We start from the raw sequence: 14,077 nt of genomic DNA, 5'->3' as shown, positions 1-14,077 counted from the left end.
CAAAATCGTTTGTTTCTAATAACTGCATGCTTTTTTTTAGCAGGATTTCAAGGACTAGATTGTTTTGGACCATGCATGTTTCCTCGGCGCATTGCTGTCACTGATATTCTGGAATGTGAGATAAGAGAAAAGAATTGTAGGTTTTATTCACAAACTCAAGAAATGATAAACCGCAAAAATGGAAAAACAATTTTTTATTCAATATGTACATTTTTAGGTGATTTTTAATTCTGATTTCAGGTATCTGTTGTGTCTTCTGTTTCCATCTCTACATTGTCATCTTCATTATCATCGTTATCATCTGTAGCAATTGGCATGTATCCTTCACTCTTGACAAATACCCCAAGAGGCGTTAACTTGAATGTTGCTAATACCTTGCCAATGAGTTTCTGTAAGAAGGTACAAAAATAATGCTCCATACTGAATTCAGTAAATTGGTACTTTGTAAAGTATACATGTAATTCCATGAGAAATCTTTTGTGAGATGCATGGGTGGATTTCAGTTTTTCTCAAATTTTGTGTTGGATTTCATTCATGGAAAATTGAGGGAACTAGCATTAAAATTACAGAAGAGCAAATTGAAAAAAAAAGAGTACATAACCGAAGCCTTTGAGCTTTTTATAATGGAATTATCTATATACTTGAAAACATCTGCTAAACAAATACAAATGTTGTACCAGTATTCTGGCTTGTTCTGGAGTGAGTGTCTGGCCCTTTTTGCAAACTTCGTGATCCTTGAGCAATGTTACAACTCCCTTTTGAAGTGATGTGGGAAGTCCCAACTGCCTCAAATGTGGTTCTATACTGTGCGCAAACTCTGGCATCGGTCCCTCAGGTATTGTTATTGTCTCATTTGCGACAAAACCTGAGCGTGCATAATCCTCTTCACCATATTGTTCCATCCAGTCCAAGACCTGTCCCAAATAAAAAAACCTTTAAAAATACTGAAATAATTATATGATATATTTGCTTAATTCATTTATATATTTGTATATTGCCATTTTCATTAATCAAGTACCTCATCCTTAGGTCTGTTGGTGAAGAGGAGCCCACACTGGCCTTTGAGAGCGGCAGATAATTTGTGTATTTCATCTTCGACTTCTTCCTCGGGAGATTTGCCCAAGCCAAGCGCCATGATTTTGTTTTTACCAAAAAAGAACCTGCTGTCCTTCCATTCAGCCCGGATGTCCTTAAGTTTGTTATTTCTCATGTTTTGAACGGAGAACAAAAAAATGCTGTTATACTTTGTTACACATTTACGGATGTCTTCGACGATCTGTTGTTTCAGAACCAGTCCCTTCTTGCTGGTCTTTGTAAGTGTGACTGAAAATTGAAACGAAAATTTATCATTTTTCAATAATTACAACAACTTGTTAGTATTAGAGAATTTTTTATAATTCCAAATGCAAAATCAGTTACGACTATCAAGCATGTATATATCAAGTTATAGGTTATGTGCAAATAATATCTGGACAACGGTTCAGATTTCACTTGTGCGATAGTGTTTGAGGTGATTTACGTACTTTTCTTGTCTCTTTTGGACTTCGGCATCTTTCACTTTCTGTTTTTTCAGACGGTCTGATTACTTTGAGGTACTATTTAAAAAACAAACCATGTGCTAGTAGCACCGGTTCGAATGTCACCCAGTAAACAGTCAGGAGGAAACGTGGACGCCATTTTGGTTACGTTGAATTCAACTTCACAATTAATTCATTTTTATTCAATTTGCAAGTGCATCGGTGAGGTATTGTGTATGTCAATAAAATTTTCGAAAATTACACAAGATGTTTATCGCACAAGGGTTGAAAACGGTGCGCGTATCGAATGAAGATAGGTTATGATCGATGGTAGGGGAAGTGTCTAATCGAACGTAGTCTAAAATGGCGGTTTCCGGCGGTGAGCGGCAGTGCACTCTGTGAGATCGTGTTAGACGGGAGTCGTTGAAATTCGCTGAAGCCTTGATTTTCCAGGCGACTTTCTGCATTCAAAAGGTGAGTTTTAACCAAAAATGTATCGAAACCGAATCCTCGCTAACCGGAGATTCCGTGCATACGATAGAAGTGTTAATTTTATGCTAAATGTGCGCAACGTCGTTTGCGGGCTGTGTGAACCCCGTAGCAACTAGAGATGATGGAAATTTTGGAAAGCGGCTTCCACATCGGATATACGAGCAGCCATACAGATACTGACGTCGTGCGCCTATCACTAGGATAATCGAGCCAGTCAGTAATGACGGCATTTTTGATATTCCGTGTCAAGTAGACGGGTTAAATCTTCCGGTTCGAGATCGTACCTAAAGAGTAAAGGCGATAGGCGTGAATGTAGCCGCGGAGGGTACGGCTCGAGTGACGCATTTAATAGGAGTGTCTCAGGCGCCAGGGGCGCCATTTTGCCATTTTGCCAGGTTGCCGGCGAAAAAAATGTCCAACTTTTTCACATGCATTTAACGTATCCCTGTCTGACAGTGCTCGGGCATTTCACCGTTTATCGACTGTCAGACTATCATTAACCACGTGCTACCGCCGTTCAATACCCGCATGTCAAACTGTCATATTTTACTCTTACTATGAGCGATCATTTTTTAAGAATTTAGCTCCTTATATGGTCATGAGAAATCGGAGATGTCCTTCTTCTATTTCCCTCTTTCTCGCCAACCGCTCGCACTTTTCTCTCCAATCCTCGATTCGTGTCCTCGGATTTTTAAATCTTCGTAATAAACGGTGTACCATCGTTGTCGTTTCGTCATACCTACTGTGCAATTATCCGCAGCCACACGTAGTTGTAGCTTGGTAGAAGTACGTCGCATACTTGACCGTGACAAACGCCTACGACTAGGCACGCCCTTTCTCTCATCCAGGTGGATCGCCTTATTACGTACTTTAATATCTCAATCCGGTCTTCAAACCTCCAACAGGCCTTGTTTCCCTTTCTTTCCAAACTGAACTTCATTTTTAGTTCAACTTTTACGATCATGTAACAGGAAAAAGTTTTAACGATCACACGGAAGGATATAGAATGAAAACTGCGACTAAATTAGTTCTCGTCAATTATGTCTACTGTGTCGGTAAATCTTACCGTGAGTTTACCTGTACGAGACTGATCAATAACAAATGGGAACTAATTAGCCCCGCTGTTATTGAAATCGATGGATTGGAATAGATATTATCCGCATCGCTACATGTGACTTAAATTCTCGTTGTAAATTCACAAATATGCGGCATTAAATCAATGTTCACTTACATGTCGCACCAAAGATCTATCGGATTCCTGGCAGATCAATCTTTGGCACAGGTCAACGTACGTACAGCACAATGTAACAAACAACGGTCAAAGAAATTCTTTGTTAGCTTCATAGACGTTTAATTTTTATTTTATTTTTTTTATTCTCTCTATCCTCTCCAAGCGCACGCACCTGATTCTGGTTGGTTCGAATTTATTTGGTCAGAGAATCTATTCTCAATCACATGACGGTGGATAAATCTATTAAAGCAAGGCCACACGTCGTTCACGTGGGTGCATGCATTATGTGTCGTACGTAGTGTGACCCACGTCTGCCGTGTACCTACGCCGCGATTTATCTAGCATATCTAGGCAGGTCGAAAGCCTTTGCCTATAAGCAGATGGCGTCTCAAGATTTTTATGATTTTCGTGATTTTCATGCACATTTATTTTCCAAATGTATCTCTTTCTTGTTTTTTTGCGTTATCATTTCTGCACGCATTCGGCCGAGTTCGGCGTTGTTGCATGCTCACTTAGATCCGTCGCTGCCGAGATAATCCGTATGGAAATTACTACTATCAGCCGTGACGTCACGTGCCAGAGAGGATGATGCGATACGTTAATTTATATCAAGCGTAATGCCTGTTAGTGTAGAAAATAGTAAATGTGGGTTTGTGCAACCCGCCGGCGATTTGTAAAACCTGCGGGGTGCAATGATTCGCATGCAATGCGCGAACTCCGCGTAGACGTATGTGTCTCATTTACGACTACGCGAAAGCTGTTTCGAACATATCAATATGTCACATCCGGTTTTATAATATAGATGCATTCATATTAGGCTCGGCGCGAATATCTCGACGAGTTTCTCAACCAGGTTGTTACGCACACGCGCACTCACATACGTGCATAATATAAGGCAATTGCCATGGGTAATGACTAAAGTTTCTCTTTACACACTTCCTTTCTTTCCTCTCGTTGTTTGTTTCTCTGTGCGTACACTGGGCACGTTGTATTCGTCATATTTGAGTTACTATTCCTCTTCGTCGTTATATCCCCGGTAGATGCAAATAATTCTTTAACGCTCGAAGTTGAAATAACTTTTTCCGTACTTGCGTAAAGATGCTATAATTTCAAAAAATTTTCCACAACTAGCTAATGTCTGAAATCGCTACGATGTATTTATTTACCGTAACCATCGTTCCTGCTACTTATATGATTCTATGTAGGTATGTATATTATATGAAACGCAAAATCTGTGCTATAACGGTCAGCAAAATCTTGTTACGGGTTGATACTTCCGGTTCATATCGCGTGACAGTGACAGATATCTTATGGCGGTGGCGAAAATCTCTTTTTCTTTATACGGAATTTAACGCACATGCAGATGATCGCGGAATGAAAAATTCAATTCATATCTTAACCGCGTCAAATTTGATTAAATATACTTATACATATAATATCATTAGCTGATGAACTACGTCAGATTTATGCGTTCTCGACTCCGTCAGCGGTAGGAAAACGGAGCAATCCTATAACTTTTCTGTTTTTTATATTAACATACGTCACTGGATGTGAAAGAATTTTCCCTCTCGCAAAAGTTCACATTAGAGATCAGATGTTTTTTTCTATTGCTTACTTCCCTTTATTTACTCCCCTCCCAAAAAATAAAGGTTCGGATACGAATAGTTTGCACCATACCTTATATAAATATACATACATACATACCTACATTTTATACATATAGTGCAGTGTGTATTTAGCCAATACCGAATCGGATTGGATTTGAACATCGTGTCATTTCTCGTATTCCCAAATTAAGAATTTGGGTTCGGTGCTGTAGTATCAGCAACGAGTTACATACGCGCATAACACGCATAGTGCGATTGACAGCGTGCGTTGAACCGCATGCTGCGTCCGTTTCATTGAGTATAAAATATATTACATGTACATTTTTTTTTTTCTTTAGTACGCTCATTATATCAAACCAAACATCATCGCGTTGGGCACACATTTCACAAAAGGAGAGAAAACGTCAGTACAAACTATTCATTCTAAAAGAATATATATAGTTTATGTATTAACTATGTCAGAAAAAATTATTGTGCGTCAGAATCGTTCCACTTATATGCATGTGTATATGAATATATATATATATATATACATTTTTATATATACCTATAACACAATAGTTTTCATACCGTTGTTGAATCTTGAACACAAAATGCGCTGTAATCTGAAGAAGAGGAATGAAAAAATAAATTACCAATTAAATACGGTGTTTACAAAACTGCCAGTTATTTTTTTTTCAACCGTTTTTACGTATTCCTATATTACAATATATGTATGCGTATAGTTTCGCGGAGATGAAAATACTCACTACATCCTAATATCGTTCGATCCTCGGATGTACGTGTGTTCTCAGTATATGTAGACTCACTACAAATACATTATAATTTACGTTGCTTAATTCACATACACGCATACACATACCCAACGATAATAATCCGCATCTGGCGAATAACGAAAAAGAAACTTCGAACCCGTCAAAGAACAAAATCGATGACAAGAATCTGATCCATCGTTAATTACACAATTGCAATGCAAAAAATCGCTCACACCTGCAATGTGATATGATATAATATAATTGTTAGTAGAATAACGAAAATAATAAGACAATCAGTTATTGAACTACGTATTTAATCAACGAATATCGAATGCCCGACAGGTGATGCGTATAATAATTGACCGTGTAACGATCTGATTAGTGAGCTTTGGGGGGGGGGGGGGGGGGGTCCTTCAGGCCGCAAAATTGTAATCATTGTCATTAATTTTTGGCAATGGAACGCGTGCGTTGCTACTTAGCAATTACGTTCCTCTGTCGTCTTCTATCCCGCGTAATAGAAGTAATAGACGCTACGCGTGTATTATGAACAGGCTTACGATTAGCCTAGGTACTTGACCATGTACACCTAGACGCATCGTTTTACCTAACCAACAACCCCGGGTTTGACCACATGCTTCTCTTCTTTGGGTGACGCGTGGTAAATGTGTACCGTGTTGACATCACTGGCTATTCCAAGCCACTGACGCATTATTCTCTCTTTCTCTCTCTCTCTCTCTCTTCTCTGCTGCTAGGCATGACGATGCGTTGTGTATATAGCCTACCTATTACACCTATGCGTGACATACGCACGCTTTGCACACACATGTATCGGTATTAAGCATCGCGAACGCATACTTAACACCACCGTACGCATCTCCTTCCCTTTTAAAAGTACCACGGTGCACTTGGCAAATGTGGACGTAAACGTACGGCGTGAGTTACACTGCACCGAAACAATTATAATGTACATACCTAATTAATTATCCTTATTCTGCGCAATTTCAGTCAATATTGGAGCTTTTTTAATTTACTCACGATAAATGTTTAATAAGACCGACAACAATTGTACGTAATATTGTGTTTTCTTGTATCGGTTCCAGTGTTATATGTATGTGGATTGGTTTACCTTTTATTTCATTCATTATTTTTCTTCCATATTGCGACGCATCCAGTTGCTGCTCGAGTATATATTTCTTTTTTTCAATCCTGTTGCTATGATTTGCACAGGTGTCGAGCGCCAGAATTAATTTATTATACCATAAGTCGTAAAGCCTCTGTCTACGTTGTACATCATTATAATATGCGACAGAAGTGACGGTGATGTATATATATATATGCATGTGTGCGTGTATATATATGCATGCATATGTTGTGTATAAAGGAGGTATGCGGTGAACGACGCACGCTTTTCTTACCTCTATAAATAATACCTTGCAAATGACAACATCGCTGACGATGAGAGCGAAAATTTTTCTCATATAATTTCTTTTTAGATATGATGTATTATTATACATACATGCTCACCTATACAATTCGTTCCAATTTAACGCGTGAGACAAAAATAGAGAAGGAAAGAAAAAGATAGTTAAAAGGTCAAATCTAAGATAATATTTATTTGATTGATATTGCATACTAATTTATTGAATACGAATTTGAATAAAAAATATGAATTTGCTTTTTTGTTGGAATGCAGCTGCGTCTGTAATTCGTTTTTCGAAAAATATATGATTATTACACACGCACACGCGCGCGCACACTGGATAAACTTTGAAACATTTTTCCCGTTTACGATACCTTTTTACTCTTTATTCTTATTATAAATAATAACCATTTATTTTTCCTGGTAACGTTTATCAAGGCATGTCCCTTCATTATAACTTTTCTTGTTCTTATAATTTGAAATTAACGAATAACATTTGCGGAGTGGTTGGTAAATGTACGTTTTTTCTGCTTTAACTTTTTTTTCTCATCTATACGTAATAAAATATTCCATTCAGTTTAGCGTGAATAAATACGATCAAAGGCCTTTTAAAAAATTATATTTCTTGAACTAAGATATAATATATACCTTGAACGTAAATAATTTTAGATGAAAAAAAAACAGGCGAAACTTCTCTCGATAATTTTATTGAAACAATAAAGTTCAAAGCATTTCAGCAAACTCGTTTATTAATTAATAATGTGCATGTACATCCTGAAGTGTTTATTCAACAACATTTTACCGGGAGTGTTCCGCCGTCCCTCGGGAGACGATGAAGTATGTACGGTTTGTGTGTATGTGTGTGTGTGTGATGAGCAACCTGTAGCCTACAATACGAACCATTTGAGGATAAGGTCGAGAGGTGTTTTAGGACTACTTATACAGGGTACTATAAGACTTGAACTCTCCAGTGCGGCGATAGTCATGCCAGACAGGGGAGAAAAGCGGCGAAACGGGAAACATCATGTCGGAGAGTCTGGGGAAATTATTTCCTCGTGTAAATTAATCTTATACATCAGAAAAGAACGCCCATTTTTCGGTCATCATTCTTGTCACCGGGCTTTTTAGCATATTAGATTTTTATTAAAAGAGAAAAAGAAGAAGATAAAACACGGGAAAGCTTTTAGACTTTAGATAGGAACATTCGCAATGTCTGCGGCTAAATGGATTTTTTTTTTTTTTTATTTTTCTTTACAACAGAGTCGGTTAGGTATTTCACATATCTCATCGCCATCCTATATATAGCAGCAAATGCACTACTAGTTCAATTGTACAGCGGTTGCAAAAATATATTTTTTTTTTTTTTTACTTCTTCGCTCTGGAACAAAAGGAACGTGTGCTCCACACGGGCTATGCATTATAGATTTTTAGCAATATCCAATGTATGAATTGAAATTGGCAATAGATGTACGTGCGGCAACTATATATCTATATATTACAGGTGCATTTATAGAGTAGCGGTAGCGTATGTGTGTACATAAAAGATGAGGACGCAAAGATACGCCGCGTTGTCCATCGAGGTGTTGTAATAAATATTTGTCCTATGGTGAAGTGAAGCTATTTTTAGTGTAGCAATTTTCACTGTTGCAGTTGAGCATTTATTCGTTGCATGGATTATTATGCATTCGCATTGCACGAAAGAATAGAATAAAATTTTTCTTTCAACCGCCGCACTTGCAGTTACTTCCATTTTCGAAATTGAAACATTTTACCAGTGTCGATCCTTATTATTCGGGCGTTAGAGAAAAAAATTGAACAGCTAAAAGTTATTGCTGTGAAATATTATAATAGTATTGGGTTTGATTCGATAAATTGTAAGAAAATTGTCGGTAAAAATTAATGCAGCAGACGGTTTGTTCGTGTATAATATTTTTGGATCTGATATTAATTGCGGTCGAGCTAATCGGTGTTGAAAAACAAAGACAAGATTTACGCTTACACACCGCGAAGTACGCCGACTTTTTTTTCTCTCTCTCTCGTTTTTAATTTTGGCGGGGAGCTTGTGCTTCTTTCTTTTGCCGAGAATGGTTTTTCACGTACGCTGCACGGTTCGGGTCTCGTAGAAAGTCGTTCATGAGCGATAGATAACGACAATGCGAGCGAATAGTATGTCACGAAATGAAAATATACCTGCTTATTGTTAGTATATCGTATGATTATAGCCTCGTACTCATTAACGGAATTGGGTTCATATTAATCTTCCAGCTTATAAACATACAGCGCGACGTTATATGTATTGTAACAAAGTTATTTCATTCCATTTGAAACTTTGAAAAAAGTATGTCATAATTGGGTGGATGTTATTCGTGATTTTAATAGTATGTTTTTCAATTTCAACTTTCTTTCATATGGAAGTGTGACGACAAAAATGGGACTCTATACGTGTACCCAAAAGAAAAAATTCTCAGTGTGTACAGTAAGAAAATATTTCTGCATGCAAATACAAGTGATGGAAAAAATTTTCTCCTTACGTTTATTCTAATTGAAAAACGTTGTTCATTAATTCACTTCTATATTCATGCTACAACTTACATGCGTATGTATCACCAATCAGTGTAAATAAGTGATACTACAAAGCTTGAATTTTCGCCAGCATTCCTAATTTTTATTCCTTTATTTCTGTAAGCTGGTCGACAAAAAATCTGCTTTTGCTAGTGAATAAATAATAATCAAATCTCAATTTCATCCGCACGGATCACCTACTTTTCTCATTTGTAAAAGTTACTTCTGTATACATGTACTATATACTGTATGTACTCCCTTGATACACTTTGAGCTCGTGGGATTAAGATCGACTTACATTGGAACTTTGCGTGTAACGTATAGATTGGCGTCGGATAAATTTTATAAATTTCTAGAAGAGTGATTTAATGTTGCGGTTACTTTTAGATAAATTCACCTTTGCATTTACACGTATACCTATGCATAATAATATATGTATACATACTGTTTTAAAAAGTTTCCTCATCAAAAAAACGTCGCGTTTCTGGCACGAGTTCTGATTACATTTTCGCAATATAGGTATCTACTTATATACGGGTATTATATTTTTTCTCGTGTTTTATACACGTTCGGTGTATGAGAAGACAGAGATTTTTCCACTAATTAACCCCGCGAGATTAAAACGACGATCCGCCTTAAATATCTTGAATAAAATCCTCGAGCTTTGACCGTTAAAGAGAATACAAAATTAGTGTTCCTTTATTACGCGGACCAGAGAACCTAGCGAACGAGGCCTTTGAATTTGTTCTACGCTTTCATGCAACATTATAGAGGTATATATTGTACCTGCAGCATATGTTCACCAATTTGTGCCTGCCCAGGCCACAGTAATTATTTATCATCATCATCTTTATCTTACATTATTGCTTTTTCCTTTGATGAAGCCTTTTGTACACACCCTGTACCTTGTTATTCCTAGTTGCAGTATTTTAATGTACATAAAAAATGTCGCAGGGCAATTTGGTATGTACACGACATGTTATACAAATGCCGGAATATGTTAAATCGCGTTGTAATTCGTCAGTCGTCATGAATGTACAAAATCTTTCGTAATTATATCAATTTTCCAAGAATCGAGATGTGGTTGCCGGTTCGAAAACCTGAAAGCAGATTTTTATCTACATTCTCGATTTCACACCCTGGAGAAATTTGAACACAAACACGACTAAACATTTTGTAAATCCATCACCGCGAGTTAGCGAAACTATATTGATGCGCATCGTTGTATTCAGTCCGTTTATAAAAATATTGACAACCTATAAATATATTACACAATAAGCACGTATCGAAATCGACATTGTTTTAGTTTGAGTTTATTTGAATATAACTTCACTCAGCAGCTTCTATGTCTCGCCAGCTATAACTGGGAACTGAATCTGTCGGCTCGTCATCATTGTCAGACGGGTTTCTGTACAGGTAGTAGCGATAAAGGAATCCTCGACTCCTTTTCAGCTGCGCTGCTTTGTGTCTGGACATTATTCAATCGATTAATTACCCAAGTAAATATAATTTTGGATATTCTCAGTCCCCTTATAGTAGATTACTCGATAATTATACACAATATAGGGGCGTTCAAAATTCACTTTCAAACAATGTCGCATTTTTTTCATGATTTGAGAAAAATAAAAACGACAATTCGTACGCGCGATGATAATTATTCTTTTCCCTGCAGCAAGAAATCTTGGGAGAATAATCGCACAAGCAAACTAACGTACCAAATTTTCATATATGGAACGATGTTGAAGTTTGTAAAACGAACGAAACATTAAAGAACAACTAAAGGAACTAAGATTTCGAAATATGAGTAAGTCTTGTTTTATTACTGTTTACTGAATTTCAAACAATTCGAAAGTTCCGAAATAACGATTTTTCCTCATCATTATTCGGTACGATAACGCTACTAACTTCAACAATGATTATATGCACCCTATTTCTGACCATATAACGAGACTGAGGATAACGGATAAAATTATATAGCTCATAAATTAACAATTCTTCACTTCTAGTTTATTTTTATCAATCAATTTTACATCTTTCGAGGAAATTTCGAGGGTGCGGGGTACCGTCATGCTGAAGATGGAGAGGACGGCGATTGATGGGGGTGGTGGAGGTGGTGGAGGTGGAGGGTAAGCTCTGCTGCAGGGGCTGCGCGCGCACCGGTGGATCAATATTTTACTTCACCCTCGCCAAAATGCGCTTCTTTCGTACTCTCGACTTGTACACGCACCCTCAACGTCTAACACACACGCATTTACACACCTATCGTCATTACGATCGAGCAGATATATTTCGACGTATTAAATTCCCCGTGCACCCCTGTCATAATCGTCATCGTCATTGACGTCATTAACCACACGTACACGCTATTCGATCATTCTCTCTCTCTCTCTCTCTCTCTCCATTCCTGGATTCGCCACACCTATCTTTGTTTTTTCGCATAAGTAAGTGACTCTTGTTAACCGCCAAGCTGGGTAAAAGTTACTTAATTCAATAAATATTTCCTTCCTTTCTTGCTGTCGAGATGCGCGCAGATTGTGCGTAAACAAACGTCATAAGACTGTTCGAGAGATTTTTCAACTCCGTAATTTTGTCATTATGCAGCAATGACGGTTTGCGGAAAAGGAATAAATTTTGCGGTCAACGATTCCCCGCTAACTTATAATACGTATATTATGGTTCGGATGTTGCAGAAGCAGCAGATTTCTTGTTAACCGACGGTTTGAGTTTGTACCAAGTTTATAGGCTGCTATGTACGGATCGAAACTTATGCATGATCGATGATTTCATGTACCGCGAATCACTGTAACATATGAATATTATCCTTCTTGAGTGACTTGGAATTTTCGAAATCCTTATCCTCGTCAAGAGATTTTTCCTTCCTTTTTGTGCAACTTTTCATACCGAATTTTTTATGACGGTCTCACATGTAACAGGCATTTTTCCCCAATATCGCTTACCTCAAATAAGCAAGCAGTTCTTTATTATATTCTCTATTCCTTTCAGTCATACGTGATCCGTTAAGTAAAATGAAAGTACCTCGTTATCGCAGCGAACATGTCCGATGAATTTTTCGTCACCGTGTTAGAATTCAATTTATTTATCGTCATTGTCGTACAAGTTCTTATCCGTTACGTAATCAAGCAATAAAATGTGACCAAGTGGATTTAGTAGGGCTCATTGTCAGTGTCAGGAGGCAGCTCCCTGAGTATAATAGCAAGGGAACGCTGTATCTTCTTTGACCTTAATCTGTCCGATCCGATATATTACGAAGTATAAGTTCACGGCGAGTGTGTAAGTCTAAGGCCAGTGGCATGTCACTCTTATGGAGGTAGTGTGTCACTTTCTCCGTGACTCTCGAATATCACCGCCCAACGAATTTTATACACCGCGTATAATCGTAACGTGTATTACAAGTGTGAAAGACACATGTATTAACATATATAGATATATGATAAAGAAAAAAACTGTCGCACGTAATCGTACGTATTGGTCATTTTGTGAATTCAAAATTTTCGATTAAAACGAAAAAAAGAAATACACACACGCCTATACACAATATTTTCCCATTAGAATCTCTTCCCTTTTCTTTTCACTATACCAAACTTTTCCATGAAATGAGCCATCGATCAACTTATGGAACGTCACGAAGACGGAATAATTATTACCTTTTTTTTTTTTGTTTTTAATTGAATTTTATAGTAGATATTTGCTGGTGTGTCTGAATTTTTAATACGGTCTCGTGATGAAAGGAATTGTATTAGCATATTTTCTTTCTTGCTTGACGCGTCAAAGTTGACTCTTAAAACTGAAATCCTTTTAATATATCAGTTATAATTTATTCCCTTTTTTTTCCCCTCTCCTTTTCCATACCGCAGACGGATACGAAGACATTCTTGCGAACTCGAACCAATATAATTCGTAGTTGCAGTTCTTATTTGCGAGTCAGGTCTAGAAGTCTAATTTTATTCGTGTGTAAAATGCCGTTATTAAAAGATGGTATTGGAAATAAGAAGTGATTATGAATACCGGCCTAATTATACCGATAGACGATGTGTTCTGTAATAAATTGTGACAAAAAACTTGTGAAAATAATGTGTAAACATGTCCGCAAGTCTGATCAAATTATTATTATCCCGTTAATTGTTTGCTCAGGGATATATTTGAGCGTTATTGCGATAAGCGAATGAGTCGCGATAGGATGCATTGGAGATTTTTATCTTCTGTAAATTTTACCTCATATTTTTATCCTTCTTCCTTCACTTATTCTTTCGTATTTTATATTATAATAACAAGATAAATTCCGCTTAATTACACATCACGTTCGTTTAATTTGGTTTTTTCTTCGTTGGATTTTACCTTCGAGCTTTTTGCCCTTATTTTCTGTGTATATACCTTTATACACGCCCCCCCCCCCCCCCCCACACACACAAACACACACACACACACACACACACACACACACACACGATTCTCCGAGTGAAATTTTGTCGACC

At 37.3% G+C, this 14,077-nt stretch overlaps 2 protein-coding genes across 6 annotated transcripts in view; one reads left to right on the top strand and one right to left on the bottom strand.

Moving 5' to 3' along the window:
* Nucleotides 1-177: 177 nt before the first annotated feature.
* LOC124298686 (mRNA turnover protein 4 homolog) lies at nt 178-1,730 on the bottom strand. Its single transcript, XM_046751041.1, has 4 exons — nt 1,524-1,730; nt 1,019-1,323; nt 678-914; nt 178-389 (listed from the first exon to the last, which is right to left on the bottom strand). The coding sequence occupies exons 1-4, from the start codon at nt 1,549-1,551 to the stop codon at nt 237-239; spliced, it is 723 nt and encodes a 240-aa protein (XP_046606997.1). The 5' UTR covers nt 1,552-1,730; the 3' UTR covers nt 178-236.
* A 121-nt stretch (nt 1,731-1,851) lies between these two features.
* The window catches only part of LOC124298685 (14-3-3 protein zeta), a 29,001-nt gene continuing 16,775 nt past the window's right edge, over nt 1,852-14,077 (top strand). The window contains exon 1 of one of the 5 annotated variants that reach the window (XM_046751037.1): nt 1,852-1,991. The gene's annotated coding sequence lies outside the window, so the exon portion shown is untranslated. The remainder of the gene's footprint in view (nt 1,992-14,077) is intronic. The other 4 variants (XM_046751040.1, XM_046751035.1, XM_046751038.1 and 1 more) reach the window with 4 other exon arrangements.

The sequence above is a fragment of the Neodiprion virginianus genome, chromosome 2 (genome assembly GCF_021901495.1).
Source record: "Neodiprion virginianus isolate iyNeoVirg1 chromosome 2, iyNeoVirg1.1, whole genome shotgun sequence".
In the NCBI taxonomy this organism is placed as follows: Eukaryota; Metazoa; Arthropoda; class Insecta; order Hymenoptera; family Diprionidae; genus Neodiprion; species Neodiprion virginianus.
Note: the sequence above shows the minus strand (reverse complement) of the source record. Positions and strands in the feature narration are given on the sequence as shown.